We start from the raw sequence: 25,522 nt of genomic DNA on the forward strand, positions 1-25,522 counted from the left end.
AATGTTGCATCTCTCTCCGATATTCTGCATTTGTTGTGGCAGCTTCAATGGGAAGGCAGAGCTGAGTTGGCACATACCTCTCTTTCAGTGAGACCTCGAGCGGGGGTTGCATGGCATGTACTCTGCACATCAAAGCACATGCAACATGTGGGGTGCCACTACGCTGGAGAAACTGAAATGATCTTTAGAGATAATCTGTAGTTTTTAATAATAATCCATGGCCTCCCTGGAATTGGACAATAACAGCATGATAGGTGGGCTTTCAGTTTCAGTTGCTTGCTTGTTTTGTACATTATTTGGGCATGTATTACATACTTGAAATGATTTTGGTTCAAGAGAAAATGGAGAAGAGAGGGAGAGAGAGAGAGAGGGGTGTGTGTGTGTGTGTGTGTGTGTCTAATAACAAAAACATGATTTATTATGGTGTTCTTCAAATCCTATTATGTTTCCCAGTTCTAATATGAAGCCTCACAGCATTTGCAAAGGTTTCTTATGCAACTTCTCAATTACATAAAGTGTAGCTAGAGGAGATATTCACCCACGCAGAATAAGAAATATTGCAAGAATGGAGAGTTTCAGTGAAAATAAGGTGTGCATGTTACATTCTATTAATCTACTTTATCCAACTGGTTCAATATGTGACCGCGCTGTACACTCCCAGCATTAACACTGGGAGTGGATACACACTACCCCCTCACCACTTTTCATACCTGTCAACAGATACATTTCCAAATATGGGAAACTTTGTGTTGAGTAGCTCAGGGCTATGCAACTATAAAATGTGCATAAATCTCAAGCACACAAGATTTATTACATGATAAAACCAAACATGTAATACTGATGAAAATATATATATTGCAAGAATGTAGGCCTAACTTTAAGGGATAAGGGAGTAAGACTCTCTAGGGGGCTGTCTGGGAGTTGGGCTCAGTATATAGGCAGACTATCAGTAAATAAGAGACAGCTGACTAGTGTGAAATATACCCTCTATAAGTTCAGGATCCTCCGTCAAGCTGACCAGTCGGCTGAAAGGTTGACAGGCATTTAAACTCGAAGTGTCTGCATCTTGCGTTGCCCCCCCCCTTTGTTTTGCTCCAGATGGAAAGTTGCCAGGCAGAATGCTGATTCAGATAATGAAGCGATGGCTTCGACCACTGCCCTTTCAGGCAAATGAATAGGCCCTGTGCTGGAACTCCTGTGACTATTAAATTAGACTGGGCAAAACACTGCATGGAGGATGTGGGTTTGTTTAACCAAAGCGCAGCGAAACACTGGAGATTGTTTCAGTCAGTGCCAACAAAAGGCAGGGAAGCGCATTGTTATTCACCATAATGGCTCCCATTGTATTGGATACAACTAATTCTTGAGGCTGACAGCCAAGCAGGTGAGATCCTTAACCGAAGGCATTGTAAGACACTGCGATGGAAAATGCCATTTAGCCACACATTATTGTACAAGTAGCTGAAGTACTTAAACATGTCTAATCCATATGTGTGTCTGGGGAAATTAAGTATGTGTTATGCTGATGCAGGTGTCACATAGTACTAGTCAGTAGATGAAGAAATCAGAAATGTCTGCTAGCATCCAACAAGGGCTTGGGGCAGAATAACGCAACTTCAGAAAAGTATATCATGAATACATATCTGCAGGACGTATATACCATCAATTGTGTTGTTTGTTTTTTAATTATTCAATCTGTTCTCTCACATTGCGTTGGGGGGGGGGTGTTTGTTTGGCATTTCCTCATCTTTCACACTCAAGCCCCCCACCCCCACCCCCAAATACAGCTCGGGTCTGAGTCAGCCTGGAGGATATCGTTTCTCTCAGGGAGCTCCACCCCTCTTTCCCGGAGATAGCAGCTGGATCTCTTCCCTGTGCCCGTGTCTGTGAGGGCGTGCTGTTCAAAGATCCTGCGCCGTGCAAGCGCCGGGCGGTGTTTTGGATCCAGTCCTAGTCAGCGTACATGCATGGGGATTTTTGATTTATTTTTGGGGGAGCGGAGTCTGAAATCGTCTTGCCTGTTGCCGAGGACATCTTGGACACCACAGGTGAGCTGCAAAGAGAGTTGAAAGTCGCCGGATTAACTCCTTGACGCCGGTGTTGCCGTCCGGCTCACATTGCGGGAGTCAGACGCGCCCGTTTAATTAGAAGTAGTGTGTGATGGTGTCGACGCGATGCTGCGTCTATCAGTCCTGGAACAAATGGCATCGAAATAACAATTGGCATTTAAAAGCTGTCATTTAACGGTGGCGTGTGGAGACCTACCACCAGATGAATATGCGTGTATGCATTTAAGCCAGAAGTGATCATGCTGAATATGTTGTTGCAGATTACTAAACCACTGAGTGAACTGACACATGATCAGTCATAATGTGGCAACTGTTGTCTGTTTAGATAGAGAGCGTTCATTCACTCAATATTGACGCTGTCTTTGACTTGCATATATCGACGATGGTGGTAGTTTGCATTTACATTTCTATCTCCTACCATTGCTGCTACTGCTAAATCATTATTATTATTATTTTATGCAGATACGAATTGGTGTATGTATAATGAAGCAATATCTGAAATAATTACACATCAGCAGTTATGTTGTTTTAGTCTGGAGATCATAATGTTTCTGATAAAATCGTATATTTAGCCATAAAAAGGCTATCTCGACTTAATAGACGTGTTGGTCGTTCTTCTATGAAACAGTCCCGCCATGTGGAGTAAATAAGCAAACTCGCACATGCAGGTGAGGACGAATAACGCTCCCGTGCGTGGAGCGCCGGACTGCGCAGGTCTGCGCGGCTCCACCAATGGGAGCGGTGGGATTCCGCAGACCTTGCGCAGAACTGCGGTTTCTGCGCTACCCGTACGTTGCGAGTCGGAGGAACCTAGACGTTTTAAAACATGCTTTAACATGGCCAGGGCAGGGGGTGGAGGCAGTGACTGCACTGCAACTGTAGAGGTGCCTCTCGGCGGCGTCAGCGCAGTTCAGCGCAGGCACGGGTAGCCTCGCCTCCTGTGCTGGGAGGCAGCAGCCGCAGCCACCGACGCGCAGCCGGGCCGTGTACGTGTAGCATCCGATACATTTGAACGTTTCCAGTTTGCGACGTGAGGCGATGCTGACAGGTTAGTGCACCTTCTGCTCAGTCCAGCCGTGTCGGCGCATCTGCTGCTGCTGTGGCGGCTTGATAGGGAGCTCGGCCGGTCCTGTGCGTTTGCAGCAGCCGTCTGCCCGTGAGGTTTGGCCAGGGCAAGTGTTCAGTGATGGCTCTCGCATGAACTGAGACTTGAATCACATGTAGAACTAAAGCGCCTTTCTGACAAATTCTTGTTTAAAAGAGAATAGGTGACATGCAATACTGCGACTGATTACCACTAACATTTTGGGCATGTCCGTTAAGGTTTTGGGCATGTTTTTTGGGTGGGGGTGCTTCAACCGCCGGATTGCTCTTTTTGCTGTAGGGTCTTATGGGTGCTGGACCAAACTTTGTGCTTTCCTACTGCTGTATATACCTGCGCGGTTATGCCCATCCGCATTACGTGTGCGCACACTGTCGAGGATGAGGCGGCGTGTGCGCTGGATAATCTCTGTTCAGCTACAAATAACTTCTCTGTGCGACTCTGTCACATGAAATAAAATGGGTCCTGCGGAGGAAGGGGTAGGGTAGGATGTGTAACCTTTGTCCATGTAATGTGCAACTCTTATCTGCCAGACTCCCATTGTCTGTGCATTGCACATGGGGTTTTGTTTTCATTAATCGCACAGTGGGGCATAAGTCAAATGTAAAAGCTGTGACGCTGAAACGAGAAAAAAGTGCTTTCATTGTAACTAAATGTATCTTAACTTTCTCGATTTGAAGCAAATACTGTGCATAATATTATTGAAAATACATAAGTTGCTGATGCATTCATTATCATTAAAATATTTTTAATTGGAAGTGCAATATATACTATATCCTTTGAATGTCTTGAAGACTGATCAGCTTAACTGTAGCTGTTGTCTTAGCTATATATCTATGATATATATTTTACCTGTGTGGTTAATGTTTCTTATTCATGTAGGAATTAATAGCACATAATCTGTATGTTAAGTTAACACAGACTCCTGTTGTGACTTGGTTGTCTCTTAAACACTCTCTCTCTCCTCCCCTCCCCTCAAACCTACATTACAAGGAATCTCACTCCTCCAGTTCAGAAAACAAATCTACCCTCAACCCCCCTGCCCTGTTGAGTTTTCTGTCTTTTATTTCTTCCCCCCCTCTTTTCCCTCTGTCGCCCTGATTAATGAGATGCAGTCAGTGCAGCTCGGGAGACTTTCAATGTGGGATCAGCTTTTCAGAGCATTGGACCAACCCAGAGCAAACACAATTTAGTCATTAGCACCGCGAAGGGAATGTTTGGCTTGCAGGTACGGTTTGTGTGACTGCAACATTGTACACAGCAGGTGGCAAGGCAGTAGGTTACAGTGTGGCAACAGACAGATGGAGACGCAACTGAATACAAAGCAGGGCTTTATTTTGTATCTGAGAGTCGGAATGCTCTGAAAGTCTGAAGGACGAAGTTCGATCGGTGCCATCTGTAGAGTAAAGGGACTGAGGCTATAATGAAATGCCACACACAGTTCTGTATTCTCTGTCAAAGCTTGGATTTGGCTAGAGAGAAAGGGATCACGTTTGTTTAAACCTTGTTGAGCAAACTAGTTTTTGTTTTTAAAGTGTAGCTTTTAGTAACATGAGATTTTTTTTGTTTTGTTACAATAATCAGGACTTAACTTAAGCATTTCTCTACTTCTGTACCCCAACTATACTATTTTTATATTACATTATACTTTTGAGTAATCTGTATTAAAACAAGTAAGCCAATGTGATAAAACCACTGCAACAAAACGGCAAACCCAAAATGGAGCATACACAAACGCATCTAATAACTTCTGTACAATTGTACCATTACACTTATTTCAGGGGTCCTCTGTATAAATGTGATTGAATCACAAATGTTGTTTAGTGTTTGGTTTAGTATTGTGCTGGGATTTTTCTTGTAGGAGCAGTCTGAACTAAAGCTATAACATTCACCTTACACCCTGCCGTTCTAATCTCCTTTGGGATAAGTCATTAAAAAAGACAAAGAAAAAAAGAAGGGAGACTGGAATAACTACTCCAGGGAGAAGTTTAACTTTTAACCGAAGTCCTGGGCTTGTAATGATAATGCCTATGATAGCACAGCTACATTCTGGGTCAGTTTCTTTTACTGGGAGTGAAATTAAATAGTTCACTAGATCTGGACCAAAACATCCTTGTCCTGGTTTCCAAAATTGAAGCCACACAGTAAACTATAGGGAGAGTTTGGTTATGCAAAACCATTGAAGATTTATATATGTGTATATAATTTAAGGGGGTTCCATCACAGTTTGAAGCAAAGTACAAATGTGAAGGCGGACTTTCTGAACATTATGAGATAGTTCAACATGAAACTACTGTGTCAAGTTCTGACTGCCACTCTTAAACCTTTGCCCAGTTTTATTTTTGAAAGAACTCTGTTGTCTTTGATCTTCCTTTCTGGAAAAAAATACAATATTTTTTTGAACAATGAAGCACATGATTGTGCAACCCGGCTGCCTGGTTGTTGTCTGCAGAATGGCCTATTTTTAGCAGTTCTTCTGTCTGTGGTTTTTCTAAATTGCATCTACACATTTCTGTCACACACTGGCATTCACATAGGCACTGAAGTCTCTTCATTTTATGCAGAGGCTTTAATTTATTTGTGTATTTTTTGTTTAATTAAATGTGCAAAAGTCAAAAGCATGTTGTCAGTGGTGAGATGGAAGGTATAGAATATAGAATACCCTGTGCTGTAGAATGATATTTCTGTTTGGACATTATTTAAATGCACTGTTGATCAAAATCAAAGTATGCTGGCGCCTAAGCAATGTCCTTGCTTTGTCTGTTCTGTTGCTTTATCTGCATTGTTCAACAGAATTGTAGTCCTACAGCTTAGGAGCTCTGATTGCTTGACATATGTCACCTTAAATTTGACACTTAAATACCACTACAGTGTTTTTGACACCATGCAAGTTTACTACATAGAAAGTGCAATTGAAAAAGTGAAATAGTCTTATTAGGGAAATATCTTTTGCATTTAACATTTGTCTGTTTTTTTAGTAACTGATCAAAAACAGAATCCAGTTCTTTTCCTGATTACTTCTTTGGGAATGGTAGGAATGAAGTAAAGCTGCATTTCAGGAACGGCAAGACATTCCTGATGCCAAGCTACTCGTGTTTTTTTTTGGATTTCAAGACCAGAGGTCCCCAATGAAGGTGCTGTGGATGTACAGGGTTCACCTCTGGGTGACTTGATATTCCACATATCTGCCATTCCACCCCTCCCATCATTGAAAGGGCTTGACAGTGTGATCATATTGCTTTAAGAATGTGGGGCAATGGAGGTGAGGACATCGTCGATACTGTCTGTCAAGTTGAGACACGTGGGTGAAGCAGAGCTCTGAAGAACCACTAATGAAGTACGCCTCACAGGAAGGTAGTGGGCCAAGCGAATTAGTCAACTCCTTTACTACTTTCACTATGACATTATACCTTCAATTTTATGATTCTGTTGTAATGAACAGTATTTATGTTTAGTGCAATAAACACTGGCCTTCCAGTCGAGCTGGGTGGAGTACAGCCATGCTGCTGATGTTTGCAGCGTTTGCCACTTGTATTTCCTAGATATTGGCCTTACCATAAGTATTGCAACCTTACTGGCAATGATGAGATGTTGAAAGGCAACAGGACATGCAGTTCACAGCATCCATTTTTCAGCAGGGACTGTAAAATGTCTTCATCCTTTAATCTTTTTTTATTTCATTATTATTCTTGTGGGGGGGAGCTGATACAATTCCTACTTCTTTTATCACTAAGTACGTAGGATACATAATTGATTGAAAAATATGCAGTATCAGCTCCCTATATAAGTTGAATATTAAATGTCTTAAATGTGCAGTTAAATTATAGATTATTGGCCTGTGAACTTTTTCAGTGAAGTCTGCTGATGCAGTTTGGTTAAAGGCATATTTCATTGGAATCTGTGTAGTAGACAGCTGCACAATCTGATTATAGTTATATATATATATATATATATATATTTTTTTTTTTCCTGTGCTGCATTAAGATCATGACATGCATGCAATCTCATATGTCCTGCAGTATTACACAGGGGTTGGATGCATTTGGCAGAACAAGTGTTTTGAGTTTTATATCTTAAAATCTGAAAGCACTTTTAGTGATGTATAAACGGCTTGAATGTCTTCTGGGGGTATCTGTATTGATTGCTGTACATAGTGTTCAAGAGCTGAACAAAGAATAAGGAGGCTTTGTTTCAATAAGGTACAGTAGCTGTGAAGTGCATAAAGATATGTCACAACTTGTGCACAGAATCTGTAAAACGTGCTTATTTGCTGCTTAACTGCCACTTACATTAAGTCTATCAAAAAAAAATTTTTTTCAAGAGTTCACAGAACCGTTCTCTTCAACATTTATATATATATATATATTTTTTTTTTGTGTGTGTATCCTTTACGAAGAAAACTGCTTTCTCACGCTTATGTGCTGTTAGAAGAATCACAAATAAAATAGTGTCTTTGTAAATCACTGCTAAGCACAGAAAATAAGGCACAGATGGGGGAAGAACTGGGCTTTCCCTTTTGATCACATAAGTTGTTGCCTTCATCAGTCAGGGGAACTAAGAAAGTAAAAGATTAAAAATGTCAGATGTACGTTAAGAGTAATCTGACTTTGTGTAAATATATAAAGAGCTTTTAATCAAATTGCACTTCATAGGTCTGTAACTAAATTCAAAAATGCATCAAGGTGTAAAATCTGTCCTGGCATAAAAACGAACTGCTGTTGTTTTCAAACCAGGGTTGTGCATTGAGATTGCCAAAATGGATGCACAAATGGCCAATTATGTACTGTATTGAACAAGAATAGTTGGGCTGTGTGCTTGAGAACATAAGCAGGAAGAAAATTGAGTAACAAAATGTTTGGCATATTGCCTAAGTCTGCTTTGTTTGTAAGGAGTTTGCAAAGGCTTTATCACATTCCAAGCTATTATAGTTACATTACAGTACAACGGCATGTCTATCTGTGTTCTTTTATTGATGGTCCGTCTCTCCTCGATCAGAGTTTTGAAAGTATTGAGGAAGTCATATGTAACTGAGCTCAGTACAGGTTCAATTTAAGTTAAAAATAAACCACTAAACTACACCTGGTGTAGAAAAGAGTATGAGCAGCAACCATTGAATTCAGCGTTCTTCCCGTGGTTTTTAAAGAAATCAGTGTTTCTCAGATTGTAATATGATTTTCTGAGCAACTGTCAACTGCAGAGATTTCGTTTAGCATGACATGTTAAGTGTCTTTACAATTGGAACCCTTTAAATATGTCTTTTTTTGTCTTCTCTATTTCACAGGCCCTAAACTCGAACTGTGTGTGAGCACAGGGTCAGTCGGTGGTCATCGAAACGTCATGTCAAAGGGCACCCTCTCCTTTGGAAATCGGTGGTGGTTGCAGTGACAGAGATTGGTCTTAAGATGTCTGTGTGTGGCGAGTTCGCAGAACACGTGTGGAAACCGGGCTCTTGCAAGAATTGTTTCCATCCCAGAAGTGCTCACAGACAGACCAGTCCTTTTGTGGCACTCGCTCAGAACGGCATCTCGACACAAAGCGGCAATGCGCCTCGAAACAGAGTGGTCCAGGACGACGATGACTATGTGATCACCCCCACCTCCTATTCCAAGCCCACCATTGCAGTCAGGCCCACGATGATGAACTCCGATGCATCCGATGTGTGGACGGATGTGAATATGAACACTGACCTACAACAGGTAATCCTCAAATCACACAGGGAACGTACTGGTGAGAGAGGTCACAAACCCAAATCATACATTTAGCGTGACTTTAGCATGAAGCAAAATCGTGTCAAGCCAAGATCATAACAAATCTGCTTTTTGTGATGCTTATTTTAATACTTTAATATACTAAAGATGTTTGGTGGTAAATGTAGTGGAGTGAAGCTCTTTAAGGAAGAAAAAAAAAATACAAATAAGACATTGTCTATATCAAAGCCACAATATCTTGCCATCAACAGTGTGCTCTGTGTTCATTTTGTGCATCTTTATTTCAGGAAAGTCAGAAGAGTCCACTGGAGAAACATTGCCTTAAGAAGATGTTGGACCTCACCCAAGTGTGCATAGATAACAACAACTGCAACAAAACTTTCAAAGAAGCTGTTTTCAGCACTGAAGCCCCAGACAAACTGGGCTTTCCCAGTAGGTACACTGCAGGCACTGTGTCGCCCTCGGGGCTCCAGAAAGAACCCGTGTTCATCAGCAGTATCTGTGTGACTCAGGAGGAGGGCGGAGGGACTCTGACACTCAGGGAGAATGGCACCAGCCCCAGTGAGAGCTACCGATCGCAAATCACAAAAAAGGTCAAGAGCACTTATGTGAGCAGCAACCCCAGGGGCTTATTGCAGGAGCAGGAAGGCAGGACCCTCTCCCTGGGCAGCTGCAATAGTCACGGGGAAGCACTGTCCCTTGGCTCATCTGGACAGAATCACCAACCGTCCTTGGAGATCGCGATCAACATAGTCACTGCCACCTCCACTGTCACCTCCGGGACCAACGCCAAATCGAGCACTTCCTTCTCCAGCTTCGCCCAAGAGACGGGGCTGCAGAGCTCGGTGAGTCACGGCCGGGTGTCCTCTCTGGTGTCCGAGCGCACCAGCCTGTCGGACTCCTGCTCTTATCGGAGCAGCACCGACTGTCTGATCTGCTCTCAGGGGCTAGAGCTGTGTGGGCAGCCGGGGTGCGATTCGTCCGCCCCGTATGACACTCGCGGTAAGGAGAGGCCCCAGATTCCCTCTCCGGGTCGCCCGCCGTCTGAAGGCCCGTCGGTGCAGCTGAATAGTGAGCCCATCTATGCAGAGAGCACCAAACGGAAAAAGCGGACGCCAAGCGAGAGCGCTTTTCAGAAGAGGCCTGACTTGGACGTGGACCTCACAGGTGAGAGAGACTGCCAGAGGACTAAAATCACCGTCATGGCCGCCCACACCGAGGAGGACAACCGGACATTTTACCTGAGCAGCCCTGACTCAGCGGTCAGTACTCAGTGGCCACATTTCAGTCCCACCATCCCAATGGAACCTGACAGCCCTTCATTCAAGTGGCCTTCAGGCAGCTCGGATACAATTCTAGCCATACCCCAGCCCAGCCTCCAACCGAGTCCACCCATCCCTCCGAAAAGAGGCTCTCGCTCGCCCAAACTAGGCGCTTCTGCCCTGTCCTCCTCTCCGGCCTCTGAGCTGGAGGTCGAGTCCTCTTTTCAAACCGAAACCCACAGTCCCTGCCTCTTCCAGGCCCACGGCAGGTCCTCCGGAGAGCCTTCCAGCTCGACCTCTTCCGTGTCAGCCACCGACCGGAGACACAAGTTCTACAACACGGCCTGGAACTGGGAGGGCAGGATAGAGGAGGAGGAGGAGGGGGGAGAGGAGATGGCGCATCACTGTGCGGCCCCTGACCTTCTCAATGGTGCTGCTGTCCTCCAGCCGAGGGATTTGAAGCCTCGGAGCCCTGCCGCACACAGCATGGAGTATAATCAGCCGGGCACGGCTCACAATGGTGCCAGTCATCTCCACACGGGCAGAGCATCAGAAATGGACAAATATAACAGGAATATGCTAGTTAAGGCAGCATCTTACACCTCAGAATTGTCGGAAGAAAAGAGTGAGACACCACCTCCCCCACCACCCAAAAAACACCACAGGTATGAGTTTTTATTGCTACCTCTTTTTCATTATTTATTTTAAAACCTGTTTTTTTTTTTTTTATCCTAGACTTATTCCATTTCTGTTGTCTATATAGTCTATTGTTTTAAATAATGACTATAAGGGTGAGATTTGTTTTTCCTCTCAAACTGACTTTCTTACTGTAATGCTATCATTTTCTTAATTGCTTTCGCACAGCTGTTAACTTGAGAACTGTAGTACTGTAGAAAAATGTAAACTTGCACTTCACTAACAGAAAGTGATGAGCAGGCAGGTGTGAGGTCAGTCATGTGGGGTACGAGCATTTTCTAATTGGATTTCAGCATCTGAAACGGATCAAAATCAGCATTTCAAAAGTGGAATAAATGCACCTAACATTGCACAAATCTTTCAAACATTCCGGAAGCTTGAGGCATTTTAGAACAGTCTTCATTTGTGTTCCTTTAAATACAGTATTTCATATTGAAATTGTTGCACATGCTTGCTTGTATGTGGAATACTGATGCAGTTTGAATGTGAAAGGATATTTCTATTTACTTGCAGGCTGTAATATTTTGTAATTTTTTAGGACATATCACAGCTAAGCCAATCTTTCTGTTCTGGTACAGTTTTGACCTGTATAAACAAACATCTGAAATGGAAGACTACTGAGCCTTTTAAATACTCCCATCCTGTTGTATCTGTATTGCATTTCTTGTCACTGGCCTAGATTTGTTTTTGCCAGAATTATAGGTACAGTAGATCACTCTCTTTCATTTAGAAACCCTCTCCTATTATCACAGTTTTTGCTGCAGTAAATACAGGGAAGTCCAGCCGTGTTTGAGTCTTCATTAAGTTCCAGACCGCATGGGTTAATGGCAGAGAAGCCTTAATCGATGAACCTTTGTTTTTTTATTTTCCATAATGAGTCAACCCTCATCTGTGGTTTCTTTATCAGATGTGCAATTATGCTCTTGGTATTATTAAAGCTTTTTAACACTTGAAGGCCTCGGAGGGGTTTGCAAAAGACAGTCTGGAATGTGCCTGAGAACATTCTTGTAACTTAAAAGTGCTAACGACTTTTTTTTTTTTTTTTCCCTCCCTAAAGGGGGTGTCAGGGGAAAAAAAGATTGAAGATGCAATATCAGCTGAGCATTTCGTAACAAAAGTGTGATATTTTGACAAACCTGGCATTGTTGGTTGTTGCCTTTCCACAATAGAGTGCTGTACTTGACTAGAAAGAGGCTTCTCTTCACAGATAAAGCATGGACAAAGGAAACATTGCTTATATGGTACAGCACGCATCCATTTCTCAGGGAGGTTTAATCTTAATTCAGAGATAGTATGCTGGCTTTTTCTGGTTTGATATAGTTTTTCTATAATGTTTTTGCCTGGCGTGCATGCAGTGAGCATTCCCACAGACCTGTAGGTGTATTTGTAAGTGCCTATCATTTTGAGTTCAATGTCATTCCCTAGGCAGACTTTTTTAGTATCTTTTCTAACCACAGAGCCTTTTCCCTGAGGTTGTAACTAAACATGTGGTGTTTAGAGCAGTTTTAGAGTGTGACTGGCCTATTTTTAAATTGGTTATTATGAGTCATCACTTTATTTTCTAAAATGCAGAAGTCTGTTGATTGTATGATTTTTCTTTCTTTTTTCCCCTTCAAAATTTGTATTTGTTAGTACATTTGACTTAATTTAACTTAAGATGTGTCCATTTGGATGCTAGTGTCTAAGTGTTTGTATTGCATTGTATTGTGCAAAATGTATTGTATTGTGTTGTACTGTACATGTAATTATTTAAAATTATTTCAAAGAGAAAATCTTTTTTGTATTTCAAAAACCCTTTCACTTAGTGTTTTGTTTCTTCAATACTCTGTTCCCAACTTCTTAAAGCACAAAGCTAGTCAAGGAGGTCATTTTTTTCCCCTTCAGTTTATAAAAATAAGTGTCCGTGTGTATATATAGATCTAAGTAGAAGATTGCTTTGTGTACCGCAGATTGTTGATCTGATCTGCCATTTCTGAGTCCAGGCCAGGGAGGAGTAACAGTCCGTTCCCGAGGCAAGGCTCTGTGATTTTGTGGGGGCTGAGAATAGATAGCATCTACAGGATATTTAAAAATAAAAGCCAACGTGAATTTGAGTTATGTGGATACTAATGGATATCTTTTTCAGTGGATAATGCCAGCGCTTATTTTATTGTGGAATGAGGCTTTAAATATGTCTTGAGACGCCAAACACTTGTTCAGGAAGGATTGATTACAGCCCACTGTCCTCTGAAAATAAATATAGTATCATCGTTGAGATTTTATGTAGGATTATAGTCTTGAAGTATGTTTTTTTAATGCTTTAGTTTGGTTTGTTGCGAGTGAGAAATAGGAGTTCAAATGCTACACTGAGAGGGGTATACAATGTGAATAGTTTGTAGCACCTTTTAAGATGTGTTTTAAAAGTCAACCAAAAAGGATCCTTTTTAGCACATCATTTTGCTACTTTAAAACTGTGATGCATCATTTTTAGGCCAGTGCTATACCACAAAGTAATGCTGAACTTTTTGTGTATTCTTTGTGACTTCATTTGCAGTTTGTTTCTCCCCTTTCTAAAAACATGGTTAATATATTTTGTATTCTGTAACCGACCACCTGTGTGCTGCCAGCCATGAAGTGCAGCAAAGTCCTGGTTGGATTATTTAAATTGAAATGCATTATGAAAAGGAAACCGTGAATTAGTTTAGTAATGGTGTAGAAGTTTTATAGTGCTTTATACTTCGTTGCATCATGCTTAAACTAGAGCAATATGTCTTTTAATGTGGATTAGTGAAGAAACTAGTTTAATCACCAGTGGATGAAATTGTAAGGGGATGCTGGCAAGGCACTTTGTCATTCTTCTCTACTGTGTTTACACTGACCGTTTGTAAGCCAGCTTGGGTCTTTGTTTTCACTGTGTCAATCTGCCCAGCTGATGCTGAGCTGTTGTGAAGTTTGAACACCTGAAGGAGGGGCTGGGGGGCCTGCTTCGAGCCAACCCAGCCGCAGTGTAAACACAGCCAACCTTCGGTCAGCACAGGCTGGACAGGAATGTGAAAAGGAGTGCCCCCACTTCAGTCACACCCGTGTGAGAAAGCGGAACTGACAACAATTACAAACCCTGTCATTGCCCATAATTAGCCAGAGACACTGTTAATCTTCACCGGAAAGGCACCACAACAGAAGATTTCAGTCATGTGTAATACTTGAGTGTAAAGGTCAAAGGTTGGAAGTAGTTTACTTTCGATTTTATTTATTTACTGCATAGTTCACTCACAAAACATGCTACTCTCCAGATTAGACCATGGCTACTCGACGCACCCAAAATTGATCAAGATCTTTGCGATCAATCATTGCACAGTAATCACATCTGTCAATTGTACTGTAATTCCCGCTGAAAGGTCTCCTCAGTACCCAGGTGTAATCGGGGGGTAATCGTTCCTCACCATGTCTGCACCACCTTATGACATGGCTCAATGCCCAGACTTTGTATCTGGCACACTGTGAGTCTATGATAGGCTTTTATTACAGCAGCCAGCATTGGTTTCCACTTCTGATGGCCAATCCTGACAGTTTTACTATTTCAGTTAGCTTCTGAATAAGTCATTAATAGAAATCGTTAATGAGAGAGACTGTCTTTAACTTCTACTGGGAACACAGGTATTCAAAGCACTGGTCAATACTATTTCAGTCTATGCAAGTGGGTTCTGGCTTTTTAGTTGATCATGAGGTTTTTGTTTGCCTTCAAATAATGATGTTTGTTATCAGTTCTGCTATTTTCAACAGTTGTTTAGTTGATTATTTTAATATGGGGGGGGGGTCTGATCTTTGGTTTTGTCATTATTTCATGTAATACTTTTAGCTTTTATCATTGTGTTTCATGGTGAACATTGTGGGGAGTGTAAACAGGTTTTCTCCATCTCTCTTTAACAAGCAGTTCACAAGAGGGTTCAGGGACATTTTTGAGAATCCCTATCAGAATGAGTCCTTTTGACCCCTGCCTTCAGAGCACAGATGAAAGTCACTAAAAACAGCACTAGAATTGACATCCCCTGCAATTATGGTTTTACATTTCAAGCTTCAATGGCTTCCAAAACAGGAATTTAAAACAGAAAAAAAGTCAGACGTTAACTCCTCCCTACCAGCTCTGGTTCACACATCATCTTTTCTGTTCTTTTTGGAAGGGACATTAGCCTTTTTCTTTTTTACTAAAAGGAAAGTTTAATTTGGAAAAATGTATTTTAAAATGGCACAGTAAGATTTGAGTGTTATCAGTGGGAGATGCTTGTCTGACCTACAGGTGTCACTTCAGCTCCACTCGGAGGATGTGCAGTGTAGGTTTGCAGTAAATGCTATTTCTAAATTCAGCTGGAAAATGGCAGTTTAAATTGCTTCTAACTAAAGATATATATTGCTATGAGCACATGCTCTTCTAAAACATTCATAGTGGGAATACATGACAATTGAGTGTTTTATTTATTTGATTGTTACTTTATATATGAAGAAATACATAACAGCATTTCTATTAATATATTCCTAATTGTAAAAATAACCTCCATACATGTAATTAACATTCTGTATATTGTTTGGGCCAAAACATGATTTAGAAGACATTCCTGAAACGGATATTAAAAGTGAACAGCATCAGGAAATGACATTGTGGTGTGGTTTTGAAGGCTTTAAATGTTTGGCTATAAAAAGGTGTACCACTCAGGAAGTTGCCATGTTATTAAGCTGCTTTAGCTAAATATACAGAGCCAGTGAATGCAAACTTTAAAAGCAGCCTTGCTGGACCTTCAGGATGTGCTGCGGGGGTTTGAGTGTGTCCGTCCTGCAACTGTCATTTGGGCTGTCAGTCAACACCTCTACTGTACTCATTCTTTAAGCAAGTATGTCTTTGGACTTCAGCTACTAAATGTTTTCAGATTCTAATAAACCTGTTACCTCCATGTTAATGCACATAAAACTAATAATATTTGAAAATATGATTAATTTGAGAGGTTACAGGTGGAAAAGTTTTAGTTAAAGATGCTTGTTTGCAGTGTATGAACTGTAAATACAAGTCTGTAATATTTGATTAATTTATTTGTATGTTTTTGTTTTTAGATCTACAGGTGCACAGTAAAATAACTGCTAATTTGCACTGCTTTTGTTGGACATTTCATATTCTACTGTGTCCTTTCACTACATTTTAACACAATATTAACATTCAAAAAGCAGTATACAAGATGTACAGATGTACAGTTGCATACTTCATAGTCTGGTGTATGAGCTAAATTTAAAGCACTGTATTTAGCAGGGAATCTAATGGGTTATGTAAACCAGTGACTTGCCAATAAGTCCCACTCAAAAGCACAAAATTAGATTTAATAAGATTGCCTATTTAAGGATGACTGTCAATAACAAAACAATAAACACACAGCTGACCACCTTCATAATTGGACAGATTTATTTTAGACTTGAACCTACTCATAATAGTGCTTTATGGCTTCCTTTTCAAAGAGGAACTTGGATCTCATAGCACACATTAAAACACAAAAGCATAAGTTTGAAAGGAAATGCAGGGTGCTGCACTATTTGATTTTTGTTGGTTTTTTTCCCTCCCATAAATTGTTTTGCTTCTCAACAGAGGTCACTTACATTTATCTCAGACTTGTCTTTTCCTGTTTACTGAAATGCTTCAATGTAGTTTTCAGTCTCTTGTACAAATGTATCTGAATTTAATTCTGCACACATGTTTAGATTGCTTTTGGAGACCCAGTTCCTGTATACTTGAAACAAGAAATCAAATCATGTGTGTTAATGAAAGTTGTAATAATGTAGTAGTTTGCAAAGTGGACATATGTTCCAGCTGATTATTCATCATATCAACGTACTGTGGCCCGAAATGGCTTGTCAAACAGCTGAAATTGGTGAATGTATTTTCTACTAGGTGTTCTATAAATCAGCAAAAGGTTTGACAGGAGAGAGACCTTGTTTTTGAGCCCCCTAACCGGGACAGAAGTGATCTCTTACAGGATATGCAAGATTCCACCACAAAATCATAAATTGTGTGTGAAAGAGAGACCGTACTTGATGGAAACTCTTTACTTGTGTGTACACCTTAAGATAGTGGAGATAATTTCACCCCAAACCCGGGAATGGAAGTCGTTGGTCAGGACAAGATTAGGCTTGAAGAACTTAGGCTTTTTGAAGATCAAAAATATATTTTACTTTAACTATAAAACTTTATATAAATTACTATGCCTGTCAGTTTATGCTGTGAAGTTAGTTAAAAAATATATCTAGTACTGCATATGTTTTAGTGATGGATAATAATTTTGTAATGGCTAAATTACTTTTTTATTAACTTTTTTCTGTATTTTGAACGCAGACCTATATTCCCTGTAAAGTAACACAGAGTAGATGTTTTTGAATTTCTAAATATGCCAGAAAACAAAACTAATCCTCACAAAAAGAGAAGTGAGATTTCTTTGGGATGTTGTTTCTGTTATATCATAGCTGATAAAGATATGGTTGGTAGCAGAAGCAATTTGCACTTCAGCTGTCATAGCATGAAGATCAGTATAGGAAGTAGGACGTTAGGAATGATTCATATTGGAGCAACGAGAGCTCAATCTAGCGAAAGATCTGTCCTGCTGCCTGCCTACAGACCATGAGGAGATACATTTGAAATGAATTGGGTTACTATAAATGTAAGTTTCTAGAAATGTATTTTGAAAAAAATGTTTCCGTAGATGTACTGTTTCTGTGACTACTACTACTGCATAATTTTTTCTATTCTCCTGTTTCGCTAAAAGCAGAACTTGTGAAGAGTATTAAACCTACTTTATTTTTAGTGACATGTAGTTTAATCTTGTTAACACAACATTTAAGCATAATCATGTTAGTGTGTATGTACAATGTAAATTGTTGTAAGTCTTCTTTTGCAGAGAACATTTTAATATTTACTGTTTTCTTGCAAATGTGTCTATAATGGCAACAGTTGACAGATTTGGAACAGTTGCTGTTTTATTTTGCCTTTAAACATTAACATTAAACATGGTAGGTTTAGTGCCAGGATGAAAAGACAGTGACACAACATGTAAGCGTGATGACTAATGTATGTTTTCTGCTTGTCCCCCACAAAAGGCCTTTGAGTAAAATGAGCCAGAGCAGTTCTGACCTGGAGAAAGCCAGCCACGGGTCGGTAGAGAGTCTCGTCCAGTCTCTGAAGGGGCTCAGTGGCAGCTTCGCCACGTTCTCATCGGACAGCTTGCACTCCGACTCCAGGATACTGAGTGATGGGGGTAAGTGAGTCCAATAGTTCACTTAGTTGTAGAGTCCTACTTCTCTATAGCAGCTCAGCTTCTGTTGGAAACTTCCCCATACTTTTGTTTTTAATTAAAGTAAAGCCATTAAAATAAGGTTTACCACAAATGCACAGTGATGTCTGTGGTGAAGGTTTGTATCATTGGACCTACTAAATTAGTTCAGTTTAAATAAAAGCTGAAAATGGTGTTCTCTGTCAGAAAGAGGAATTCATAACGGTGACCCTTATAAGTACATTTTAAGTTGTACCACATAAAGGCTTTTCTTTACGAACAAATTGACGACTGTTTATTTGAATGTCAGGTTGTATGTGAATTTGGTGAACTGATGGATTTTGTGTATCCTTAGTTGTCAGTGATTGCAATACATTCTGTCGCTCACACACACAACAGTACGGGTTTATGGTTACAAGACCGGGGTCAGGCACATGGACAAGAGAAATTAGCACAAACGGAAAGAAACCATATGGAAGCGTCTGAAGCAGAAATGGGAACTCTTGTGGCTGTTCTCTTCCCTTTTGTTTTTGTGAACTTTGTTTCAGTGCAGATAAAATTAGAATTGCACATTTGCTCCGTGTACAGATTCCTTTCATTCGGCTCACCACAGTTTACAGCAGACCCCCACAGCTGGAGCTTTCTCTGAGGGAGGCTCTGATGATTAGACTTCAGCGAGATCAGACGCAGACCGAGGCCTACCCCGAAATGTTTGCAGTGTAAATAGGGTTCTTACTGAACTGCTCTTGTTATCATAGCAATAGGCCGTTGCATTTTTACTGTCTGTTATTCTTAAAGATATGCTTTGTGGGCTCCCAACTAATTCTTCACCTTTTCACCAAGGAGGATGCCATTTTAAAACCCCAGACTACCGCCCATGCTGTTTATTATGTTATAGCATGTGCTTCAGGCATTGGGAGACTTGTAATCTAAAAAGACCGTCATCAGAGAGGCTTTGTTTTTTGTAGTTTCTGATGAAACCCTCATGTCAGACCATGTTTGATGTGAAGTGTACCACAGGAACCTCCCTAAACTATTCACGCACATCCAGCATGTTTAAAACTCTCCCTTCAACCTAGTTTGCAGGGTTTGAATCCAACATTTTGCAGCCTTTAACCGAAGTGCATTTTTTAAAATCTATATTACACTTCAGTTTTAAAGTAAAGTTTACTAAATCTGTCCCCTTTTGAATGGTTAAAAAGCCATTATTCTGAGAAACCTTAGTGAAACTTGACTGTCACTTGTTTCTCATGATGCTCTTTCATGAGCAGAGGGTTCCTGGTTTCCCATATTTCCCAATTTCCCTCCTCTTGTGAAAGTAGAAGCCCTGGATGAGAACTTGATTTTGTCAATGCCTGTGGTTCAAAACTGTGTAACTGTAAAACACATCGGAATCTTAAATATATTTTTATTGTATTTTTATTCTGAGTTTCATAAATTTCAGAGGAGGCAACAATTTTTAATATCATGATATTGGAGCGAAAAAGAGAACTGATCTGAATGGGTCTGTTTTGATGTTTTTATTTTTAAAATTTTCCCTCATTTATAAGCAGACATGCAGTTTTGATATCCACTAAATAATGTAGTACTTGACCAGACATTTGTACATGAAAGCTTTATCGATGAGTTTTGTTTAGAAGTCACTCCCCATTTTTTTCTTTCTTTCTAAATGGATATCAGTGTTGCTCCATTTTTACATCATCCACATAGCAACCGGAATCCATTCATTCTCTTGTCATGCACAACCGTCCAATCGTCGGACCCCTTGGTTGTAAAGCGTTTTGGTCCAGGCTTGTCTTGACAGCCTCTGGGCAACGATACTCCTCCTGATGGGCTGTTGCAACATTTTTTTCAGTTTCTTCTACTTTTTCTTTGACGTAGTCATGTAATTTACTCCACTCCCTAGAAAGTATGTGTGTGAACACCAGTAACATTCGGCAGAAGCTCAGAATTGATATTATGACCAAGACAGACGGAAGAATCCCATTGCCCAGCAGCACAGGACAACAGAAGTAAACACTCGTGAAACTTAATCTCGGTTAGACTGCTGCTGCTTCTGGCCTAGTCTGGGGAGGGGTAGAAAGGGTGCCCAGGAAACAGACATGGAAGAATTGGAGCCATCTCACAGTTTCATGACGACAGTATAGTTAATTATGTTGTACAAAATAGCAGCCTAGATAGGAGGGGGGGATTCAGGCGGTATAAATGGTTTCTCTCTCTAATACACCCACTCTTTTTCTCTTCCCCATTTCTAGGGTACCAGGAAGCATCTCACTTGTCGAGCCCATCCCGTTTCCCCAGCAGTCCACTCGCCTCCTCCCCGGTCTCCCCTCGACCCGAGCCCTCCCTGAGCAGCCCTGGTCGCTCCCTGCAGCCACCCCCTCTCCCAGAGAAGAAGATGATAAACCGCACGGTGTCTGCTCCCGATGACTCCATGAGGAAGAGGGGCCTGAGAGGTCACCCTCGTCTCAACTGCAGCAGCTCGGAGGGGAGCGTCTGCGGGCAGGACAGGTTGCACTTCAGCTCTCCCTCCAGCCCGGTGGACCAGCGCCACTTGTACTCCTCCAACGAGTCTCTGGAGAGGTGCCATGCACCCCATAACCGGCAGCTGCGCTCCCGGACTCTGGACGAGGCCGCGGGGAAGAGCAAGAGCCGGGTGGGCCTGCGCGGTGGAGGCGGGGTCACCTCCATGTCCTCGCCCCAGCTCAGCGCCCCCGCCTCGGGCTCCAGCCTCCACCTGCAGACCCTCCTCAGCAACATCGACAGCCGGGAGGGCATCTACTCCAAGCTAGGGGGCCTGTATGCCGAGAGCCTGCGCCGCCTGGCCCTCAAGTGCGAGGACCACTTCACACGCAGCCAGAAGAACCCACTCCGCTTCGACGAGAGCAACTGGTCTCTGTTCAAGCTGACTTGCAACAAGCCCTGCTGTGACGCTGGGGACGCCATCTACTACTCGGCCTCCTGTGCCTCGGACCCCAGAAACACCTACGCAGTCAAGGTAAAGGACTGCTTGATTTGTCTCGCTGGTCTGTGCTCTTGGAAACTAAGGATTGCCACCAAGTTGGTCATTAGTTGCAATATATGTAGACATACCTCCACCTTTATCCAAACTCCAAACGTACCAACATGTTGTAATGGGTATGACGTAAAATAAATGACTTTCAAATAAAGATTAGTCATTTAATGCCAAATAAAACGTATGTGTCATACACATCCGTTAGTCTCCTGAGGACGGATACAGTGTAAATGTATCAACAGTTTTCCGTTCTATAATAACGTTTACACTGCTGTCATTCATTTTCTGTTTACGTGTTAAGATTTAGAACATACATTTGGAAAGAATAATCATCTTCGTCTTTGTCAACAACTTCAACAAAACTAATCCCAGCATTGAGCCGAGTGTGATGGACACCAACAACCTTTAAAATAGACTTTTTCCTTTTCTTGCAGATTTGTAAAAACCAGACTCCCGATGCCAAGCAGGGCCACTTGTACAGCCTGGCTGTGCAACAGAGCACCCCCCCCCACTTCAACCTGCAGCAGGACTGCGGCCACTTCATCGCCTGCATCCCCCAGAGCATGCTGCCCTCCAGTGAGGGTGCGGACCGGGCCCCTGGGGCGGGGGAGCAGAGCGAGCAGGAGCGGGTGGTGGTGATCACGCGGGAGGTGCCGCACCAGAGCGCAGCGGACTTCGTGAAGGAGTGGGTGTCCTTCCACCAGGCCCAGCCGGAGGTGTACGAGCGGCGCGTGTGCTTCCTGCTGCTGCAGCTCTGCAACGGCCTGGAGCACCTGAAGGACCACGGGGTGAGCCACAGGGACCTCTGCCTGGAGAACCTGCTGCTGGTTCCCCACAGCCAAGTCCCAGACAGCAAGGAGCAGAACCACCTCCCCCGGCTGCTCATCAGCAGCTTTGCCAAGGCCAAGCAGAGGGCGGTCGAGGATGCCGCCTGTGACCCCAAGCTCAAGAAGGACCATGCCCGTCTGGCCCCAGAGATCGTCTCCGCCGCCCAGTACAAGAAGTTCGACGAGTTCCAGACGGGCATCCTCATCTACGAGCTCCTCCACCAGCCCAACCCCTTCGAGGTGAGCCCCAAGCTGAAGGAGCAGGAGTACTACTGCGAGGACCTGCCGCCCATCCCCGACCTGTCCATGTACTCCTCCGGCCTGCAGCAGCTTTCCCGCCTGCTGCTCCAGCCCGACCCCATCAAGCGCATCCACATCCAGGAGGCCAAGCGTGTCCTGCAGAGCCTGCTGTGGGGGCCCCGCCGGCACATGATGGAGCGGCAGTGGGAGCAGCCCGCTGAGCTGGGGTGCCACGAGGGCTTGCACAACTGGCTGGACGTCAAGAGGGCCCTGCTCATGATGAAGTTCGCCGAGAGGTCCCTGGAGCCAGAGCAGAGCGCCGAGCTGGAGGACTGGCTCTGCTGTCAATATTTCTCCACTGCCAACCCGCTGGCGCTCTTCCACACGGCGGAGCTGCTCTACTTCACCAAATAACCAGTGAAGCCACAGACACGTCTCACTTTAAAACAACCAGTAATCCTGCTTTTGTGTTGTCGTTGTTGTTGGCTGTTTACTTACATCACCTGAGCATTTAAACGCTGCAAACTCCCACTGCAACTGGTCTGCGTTGTGTTTCGAGTTCATGGTGGTTGTTGAACCGCTACACCAGTGTCAACCTCTACTCGACTTTGAGGGGCGCGGCGGCACATAACTAACTTAACCAACTTTGTAAAGGCTGCTTAGGGCAAACTCTGAAGAAATAGTTCCTGATGCTCCAAGTACAGACAGGATGATTTAATTGTTTGTATCCTCAGAAGATAGGGCTGAATTTTAGAAACAACCGTTTTTTTTTTCTCCAACCCACGAGCTGGTATTGAGGATAATTTAAATTTAAGTAGATGTCCATATATTCAGTGTTATCTCCCCTAAATTCATAAAGGAAATATTGTTACAGTGCCTTTTGTTCTCAATCTATAAATCAATGGCAGAAAAGCTTTAGAGATTGGTTGTAAATTAAACTTGATGCCAGTTTACCCTGGAACTATGAGGACTTGACTTGAAACTGGAATTTCATTTTATATATTCATATATATATTTGTTTATTATTATTTCAATTTGGACTGTATATAAGTTGATCAAACAGAGCCAATCAGGTCTTAAATTCAGTGAATGAGGAGGTCTGTGTAGGAACATATTTATAATTGCCACTGTATTTGTTCATGGTCATCACTGGAATGTGCTTCTCATTCATCAGTTATTAGTAAGAGCCAATTTGAACAACTGCTGAGCTGACGGTTCATGTTTACGTACTATACGCCAGTCCACTGAAAAGCTCAGCACGGATAGCTAGATGGAAAAACTACTGAAATTCTGCTACATTTGGAAATTGCTGACGATTGTCAAAAGCTGCACATAGTCTTAAAATATCCTTCTTTCTGTTATTGGCGTTCCTGTAAATGAATCTGCTGTTAAAAAGTACATTCGTAATTTGTGTGCACAAGATTCATATTGTTCTGCCAATAAATTGTACATATGTTTTCACACTTCTTACGTGTCCCTGATTTTTATTATGATGATGATGATGATGATGATGACTCTTTGAAGTCATAGTTGGAAATGATGGCTACTGTTTGATCTGTTTTTCCAAGCACAGATACAGCACAGGATGAACATGGGAAAAGTCAAGGTGTGGGTTATGAGAAAATAAAAGTGCTCTGTGTTTGAGCAGGTTTCTGTTGAGGATTTCTGTGTCCCTGAGGGCAAGTGCTGTACAACAAGGTAGAGTTGCAGCAAGATAGCGTCTATTGGAAGACATCGATAGCTAGCAAGTATAGAGACGCGTTTCTCCTCACGTATAGACGGGGAAAATAATCCCACTGCTTCCGTTAAACTTGGCTCCCACTTTGTGTTCACCTCGCATGAAATAAAAGAAAGGAGTTGAATATGAACTTTTCACAGAGCCCAGCGCTTAAGTTGGAGGTAGTAATTGGTAATCTAATTGAAATGAGGGGAAAAATGATAAAAAGATTCTCAATTTACTGTTATAAATGAAAGCCAAGCACCTCTACTTGTCAAATATCTAATTACTGCCAGAAGGAGAGAGACCAGAGTGGATAATGATCAGAATCCTATTGTCAGAGGCAACTTGTTTACATTGCAATCAAGTTAATATTAGAGGCTGTTGCTATGCAATTTTATGATGATGCGTCCTTATCTTGCATCTAAAACGGGTTCGTTCTCTCTCTCTCTCTCTCATACATTGAGCGTTTTCTACTAACATTTTGTATTTTTGGTTAGTAGGTGGTAATTTGACTAATGATTCAAACCTTACACCAATTTAGTTCAGTTTTTTCACTAGGTTTTATAATCTAGCTTCACAAACCCATGCCACTTTAAGAAAGGCAAATCTTTGTGTTTTTAAATCCAATGTAGGAACATGCATCAAATCAAACTACACTTACAACAGGGTGAGCTGACATTAGTCCTGCTCTGCATGTTGTATGTTACACACGTCCATTCAGTCTCATTTCTGAACAGGTTTATCACATTTTATCGAGTTTCAGCTTTATTTTGTAGCTAAAACAGATCTGCCCCGAGGTGTAGATTTCATCAGTGTTTGTACTTTCATCAGATTCTGTTGTGTTGAAAAGCTTTTCTCTGTCTTTTATCTGCTGCATAGAAACTTCAAAAGAAGAAATGGTGAACCCAGAGTGGGGACACCTTCGTTAACTTTGTTCAGTGTGGGAATATGGAGTTAATTGGAGAAGCAATGCTGAGGAAATGGGTGTCTAAACCTCAAGTGCCTTTGTGATTAAACTTCTTTAAGTCTTTGTAGTTCTGCTTGAAATTAATTGAACATGTTAGCAAACATCATCTTTCCTGAATCCAAACACCTACTGTATTTTATTTTTATTACAATGCAGTCACATTGAGGGACCTGATCCACAGCATCACAAAGTATGTAGATGTAAGATGATTTAATAAATAAAAGCATTACATAAGACAGTGTTGCCACTATTGTTAAACAGGTTTGCCTTTAATATTTTTTACATTCTCAAACCTCAAACCCATCTTTTTCAATTTTATTTTATTCATATACATTGTCATCAGCAGCCTTTATCAGTCCACTGCCATGTGAAGGCCTGCCCAAGATATTTCCACTGATTTCGATGTGTAGTATCTCTCTTCCAGGTCACGTATACATTTACACACATGAGGCTGTGCCCTGCTTTCATCAGCCTGACCCACTGTGTGATGCCTTGATGTACGTCTGGCATGTGTTCACATGAAGAGGAAACATTCAAAGGCAAAGCTGACAGCAGCTGCTCTTATACTGAAGGTGATGATTAAATCTTCTGATACAACAAAATAATAAATGGCAGTGTTGGAACAATTCCATGTA

The 25,522-nt window shown here is 42.0% G+C and overlaps 1 protein-coding gene across 2 annotated transcripts; it reads left to right on the forward strand.

The window, feature by feature from the left end:
* The first annotated feature begins 1,834 nt into the window (after positions 1 to 1,834).
* On the forward strand, positions 1,835 to 23,666 carry prag1 (PEAK1 related, kinase-activating pseudokinase 1). 2 transcript variants are annotated; one of them, XM_066710564.1, is made up of 6 exons: positions 1,835 to 2,048; positions 8,453 to 8,867; positions 9,167 to 10,806; positions 17,945 to 18,102; positions 20,373 to 21,115; positions 21,568 to 23,666. In XM_066710564.1, the coding sequence occupies exons 2-6, from the start codon at positions 8,574 to 8,576 to the stop codon at positions 22,612 to 22,614; spliced, it is 3,882 nt and encodes a 1,293-aa protein (XP_066566661.1). In that variant the 5' UTR covers positions 1,835 to 2,048; positions 8,453 to 8,573; the 3' UTR covers positions 22,615 to 23,666. The 2 variants fall into 2 exon arrangements, with proteins under 2 accessions (XP_066566661.1, XP_066566662.1); XM_066710565.1 differs by lacking the exon at positions 1,835 to 2,048 and adding an exon at positions 2,914 to 3,117.
* Positions 23,667 to 25,522: the final 1,856 nt, after the last annotated feature.

Source organism: Amia ocellicauda, chromosome 8, assembly GCF_036373705.1.
Source record: "Amia ocellicauda isolate fAmiCal2 chromosome 8, fAmiCal2.hap1, whole genome shotgun sequence".
NCBI classification, from domain to species: Eukaryota; Metazoa; Chordata; class Actinopteri; order Amiiformes; family Amiidae; genus Amia; species Amia ocellicauda.